General features: G+C 34.9%; 1 protein-coding gene across 1 annotated transcript in view; it reads left to right on the top strand.

Moving 5' to 3' along the window:
• The window catches only part of Cip4 (formin-binding protein 1-like Cip4), a gene marked incomplete in the record, with an annotated part of 43355 nt that extends 38797 nt beyond the window's left edge, over positions 1 to 4558 (top strand). Inside the window, 2 exon segments of the mRNA XM_070131308.1 lie at positions 536 to 699; positions 1605 to 4558. Of these exon segments, the coding sequence (XP_069987409.1) occupies positions 536 to 699; positions 1605 to 1765 (325 nt within the window).
• Between the last annotated feature and the right edge of the window lie 442 nt (positions 4559 to 5000).

Here is a 5000-nt window from a genome sequence, read left to right as displayed (position 1 = left end):
TGATTTCTTTCTTTAAATTGTAGTTCTTGTTCCAGTCTAATTTTTGCTGCACTGTTATGCTGTGTTTGCAAAGTCAGCTCAGTCTACTGATGATGCTAAAGGGTGACAGTTGACTAAAGAATTGATTGATGAATTAAAGCTAAAGCAAAAAAACAGAAGGGAATTTTTCATGAATTAGATGGGATTGAGATTACAACTGTCATTAGTTTCAAAAAGTCATCTAAAGTCATTAACAAAAACACCTGTAATGTAGGGAGGAAAAAAAAAAGGAATCACAGCCTCAAGATAAGGAGGAAGTATAGAAATCCATAATGCATTTCAGTCAAAGGAGATTCCTCCTCTTAGAGAAAATTATAATTGTGACTCAAAACTGAAATTGAAAAACAGATTTTTGTACTTCCTCTCCCTACTTCCTGCATTTGTGCTTCCTTTCATGACAGAAGGTTCAGAAGATCTCAGTAGACTTTGCTGCCGGTTGTCTGGCTTGTGTTTGCTTTGCTTGCGTGCGCTAACTTGGATCTCCCCACTAATTCAGCTCGTCCCATAGTCCGGAGAGTGGCATTGGTCTCAGCCACAACTCCCTACCTGGCTCCGACACCTACGATCAGCCTGACGGTGCAGATGATGACAATGCTGAGTTTTATGATGCGGAGCCTCTGCCTATCATTGGGACTTGCCGGGCACTCTACACTTTTGAAGGTGAGTTATAGAGCAGTGTCTTTTCTTTTTCATTTCTGCTCTTTTTCACTCTCTCCTTTTCCCTTCTACTCTCCTCTCCTTGTCTCATAGAAGTTGTATGTATATTTATGTATTATTGCAGAGTGGTCCCTGTCAAATTTTATTTGTATAGGAAACAGATAACTGATTGAAAAAAGATAGGGATTTGCATGTATTTACTTTCAGATTCATCTGTTACACAAGTTTTATTTATTTATTTATTTTTATGTTTTATTTTTTATTAAAGCTATTTTTGCTTGTGTTGCATAGCAGTTCTTAATTTCCTTGATCCCTCTTTAGTAGTTAGTCCTGGCTATCATGCTACTTCCCATTGCATCTTCAAGATAAAAAATCACAACAAACTTAAAATAAAGAAACATAAATCCCTCCAGTATTTTTATTAGTTCGCAAAGAATTCTGCATATGCATGTGAAACTCTCACTTTTGTTTCTTGCTAATTCCCTCCCCAGCTGGAGAATGTCTCCGATGTAGGGGGACGTTCTCCAGGTGTAAGGGTTTCTTGTTATTAATAATGCAGAAGGTATGAGCTATCAATGAAAACTGAATGAAAAAAATAAATGTGATAATTGTGGTCATTGTAAGCTCGAAAATCTGCTATATTTTTTTTTAATCTTTTATTTATCTTTTCTTTTTGATGGACAGAACCCTTGTTTCTTCCTTAACCTTGATGTTTGAGTTATAAATAAAGTATTATGTAAAGAAGAAAAGAAGTGTTCACTCTACATAAATAATTGTCAGTAAAGTCTATAGTTGTAGCTAGAAGCATTTTGTGTTTAATTTCATTTTTTAAAAACTAATGGAAGTACAAACAATCTAGAGGATTCATATGAGCAACTCTTTCATTTAATTCTTTGTGTCCTTTCCAGGGACCAGCGAGGGCAGCATGAGCATGAGTGAGGGTGAGGAACTGAACGTAATAGAGCTGGACCAGGGCGATGGCTGGACGCGAGTCCGGAGGATGAGAGTGTTCGAGGAAGGATTTGTGCCTACTACCTATATTGAAATGGCCCTCTATAATAACTGTTGAACATTCCTACTGAATAGTGGTAATGCTTTACATAGTATGGAAGTCATGTATAGCCTACATATGGTAATAAATAATGGTAAGATATCAGAGAAATGGAGCTGATGATTACTGTTTTAAGAACCAGTGACAATATTGGAAACACTGAAATTATTGCTCTTTAGGAAAATCATCCTCTTTTTATATATATATATATATATATCAATATATATGAATCCTCAGTGTTGGAGCATTGGGAGGAAAGTGATGTGCGTTTTTGTCAGCAATTTTTTTTTCCTGCTGAAATGCGTCCAATCACTTCACACTGAATGTGAAAATCCTCCCATTTAAATACAGTGTTCTGTTGTTATCTTCCGCCATTTTTTATTTCAATCTACGTATAAATCTTCCCAGAAATATTGATTTTTTTGTGTAGCCTTCATCAAGATTTTTGATATGTGTGTGTGTGTTTGTGCATATACTCTTTTTTTAATGCTCATAATTACTCTTTTTAAATAGAGATTCTCTTTGAGTTACTGCATATGGTAATTTGATGGATGTCACAAAAGAAAATATTTGTTTAATGGTATTTTTATGTTACCTGTTTAGCATGTGTGTATTTTACATATGCACCTTTTCTTCCATTGTAAATTTGTAAATGATTGTGAAGGGACGACGAGTTCTACCTTTTGTTTTAATGATTCAACCTTATTTCCTTTTTTACTTCACATCAGTCATTTCCCATCAATAGACCAAGGAAGAGCAGTTTATATGATATACTGCATTCTTTTTATCAAAGGCAAAGGTGTCGTAATTGAAATGACAGCCAGCTCAGGACTCACGAATTTGAAGATGCAAATTGCACAGTCTCTTCACCAAATTTGTGTCTTGCTGAATGGCCATTGCATTGCTATGTCATGTCTCTTCTCACCCGTGTTTGTTTCTTTAAAGATATCATAAAGACAAGAAAAAAATGTAATTTATGATGAACTGGGCTATAGTTTTCTTGTCCCTTTTTTAAAATGTTTTTTTGATCAATCTTGTCATACAGTTGCTTATGCATATAACATATATTTAATTGTAATGGAAGTATTGCCTGACTGAGAAAGTGCTCAAACATTTTGGTCTTTACTGTGTATGCAAAGTACTTCTTGGAAAGAATGTTTCATCTCATTCCAATAACTGATAAATCTTCTCTCTATCTATTCACATAAACATATTCTCTTATTTTGTACATGTAAAGCATGTGCCATGAATGTGGTGTTGATGTATGTGATGAATGACTGGGTTATGTATGCATAATGGAGATAAAACCATTTCAATATCAACCTTTTATTTTATTATTTTTTACATTAAGTCCTTTTATAATGATGCATTTTATTACTGGCTGTGCATTTCTAAACAGGTTTGAATCATGCAGGAGAAACTGTATCACTTTCTCTGCTTCATTTTCATGCAATGAAATGGATGTCTGTGTAAGTTTCTCCATTAAGCAATTGATTATGAGTGACCAATGTCTCAAAGAGTTCTTTTTGTGAAGTTAAACTACAGTCATAGATTTATATAGTATTTGTATGACATTGTCTCAGCTGTGCCTGGACTCCTGCAAGCTGACTCCCGGCAGTGATGGAATTACATTGCACTTCTGTGAAGTGCCTTCATATGTGAAGGGTAATACTTTTATATACTTGTGGAGATACTCTTTAAGATACCATTTATCTGATACAGAAAGCTGAAATATCTCCTTTGCACAGGACGCTTTGTGGCCAATACTTGACACATCCCCCCCAAGAAAACCTGTCATTTGCAATGAGTACTACATTGTACAATGTGATCTGAAAACACCTGACTTCACTGTTGCTTAACTGACACAGTAGATATTGGTAGAGACAGGTACATGTGATCATTTTGAAGGGCTCTGTCCAGGAGCCCTTTGGCATGTGCATCTGTATTCTCACTATGCAATTGTGAGTGTAAGTGACTGCATGCATGCCAGTGGTAGAGGGTACCAGTGCAAGTGCTTGTATAGATGTGTTTTTTATAATGCTCAGCTATAACTTCAGTATCACAAGTTTTGAACCACAGTGTCCAAAGTAGTGGTTTGATGAGTGAGCTTTAACAGCATGTGTAGGACTGGTGTTGGCCACACGTTCAACTCATTTCGTTTATCTAAAATAGAGTGTGCATTGTGGATACTTTATAATTATCCCTTGTGCTGAACCATGTCATAGTCTGCATCATAGCCTAGAGAGTGACAAGTTGTATCATTCCTCTCTCTCTCTCTTACGTGAACTAAAAGTATTTCAATTTTTTGACATCTATATGATATACGATGTCTTTTCACTTAGCACCTTAAGACAGTCAATTTTATGCTCTGTCAGTCAGAAAGCAGAATGTATAGCTCCACAAGTCAGTCAGTCTAGTGTTGGGCAGGAGCACAGTTGCCCAACAGACACTCCCTGAATCCACAGCTATGTGACAAAGGATGAATACTAAGGACCCTTTATTCTTGTTTCATGGAAACCCTTCTGGCGTCCCGTGGTTTATCTGTGGAGTGAAACACCTGTGCAGACCCTATATAACTCTTGTACATTTTATTTGTATTTTGTACATATTTTTGTATTATAGTATGTTTTATAGAACTCATTAAGGAGATGCTTTTTTCATTGTGCTTATCAGGGATTAATTACATAATGATCACAGTGATCATTTAAGGCAAGAGATAACAAATTGCTTGGCTTTTCATGTCAGCCTCGTAGTTACACCCTGGTAAATGATGTATTAATATTATATCTATAATAAAAAAGAATGTCTGTTTATGTTTTGTTTTTATTTCCTTGAAGAACATAAATGAAACTAGAAACAGTTGAATTATTTTATGTTTATTCTTTAATTATAAATATTATTTTTTTTAGGTCAGATGAATAATAGTTAGAGAAAATACATTGAGGATACTCATAACATTATGTAAGTTATGTATTAGTGCTAACGGATGATTTTATGGGAAATAGAAATAAAGTTTAAATGTTTTAAGTCAAGCAGAATTGATAATCAAAATTGCTGAATAAAAACGCCAAAGAATATTGAGAGAATCATAGGCGTATGGTATAAAAGCAACCAAATAAATGTCATTTATTTTTTCACATGTTTAAGGAATTTTGAAGAATTCCTTTTCAAAGTTTTCTGAAGAGCCTTTACATACTGAACAAACATAAGTTACTGCTATGGAAAAGTGGGCAGTCTGCTCACTGATCTAAAG

The sequence above is a fragment of the Penaeus vannamei genome, chromosome 16 (assembly GCF_042767895.1).
Source record: "Penaeus vannamei isolate JL-2024 chromosome 16, ASM4276789v1, whole genome shotgun sequence".
Classification (NCBI taxonomy): domain Eukaryota; kingdom Metazoa; phylum Arthropoda; class Malacostraca; order Decapoda; family Penaeidae; genus Penaeus; species Penaeus vannamei.
This window is presented reverse-complemented; position numbering and strand designations above follow the sequence as displayed.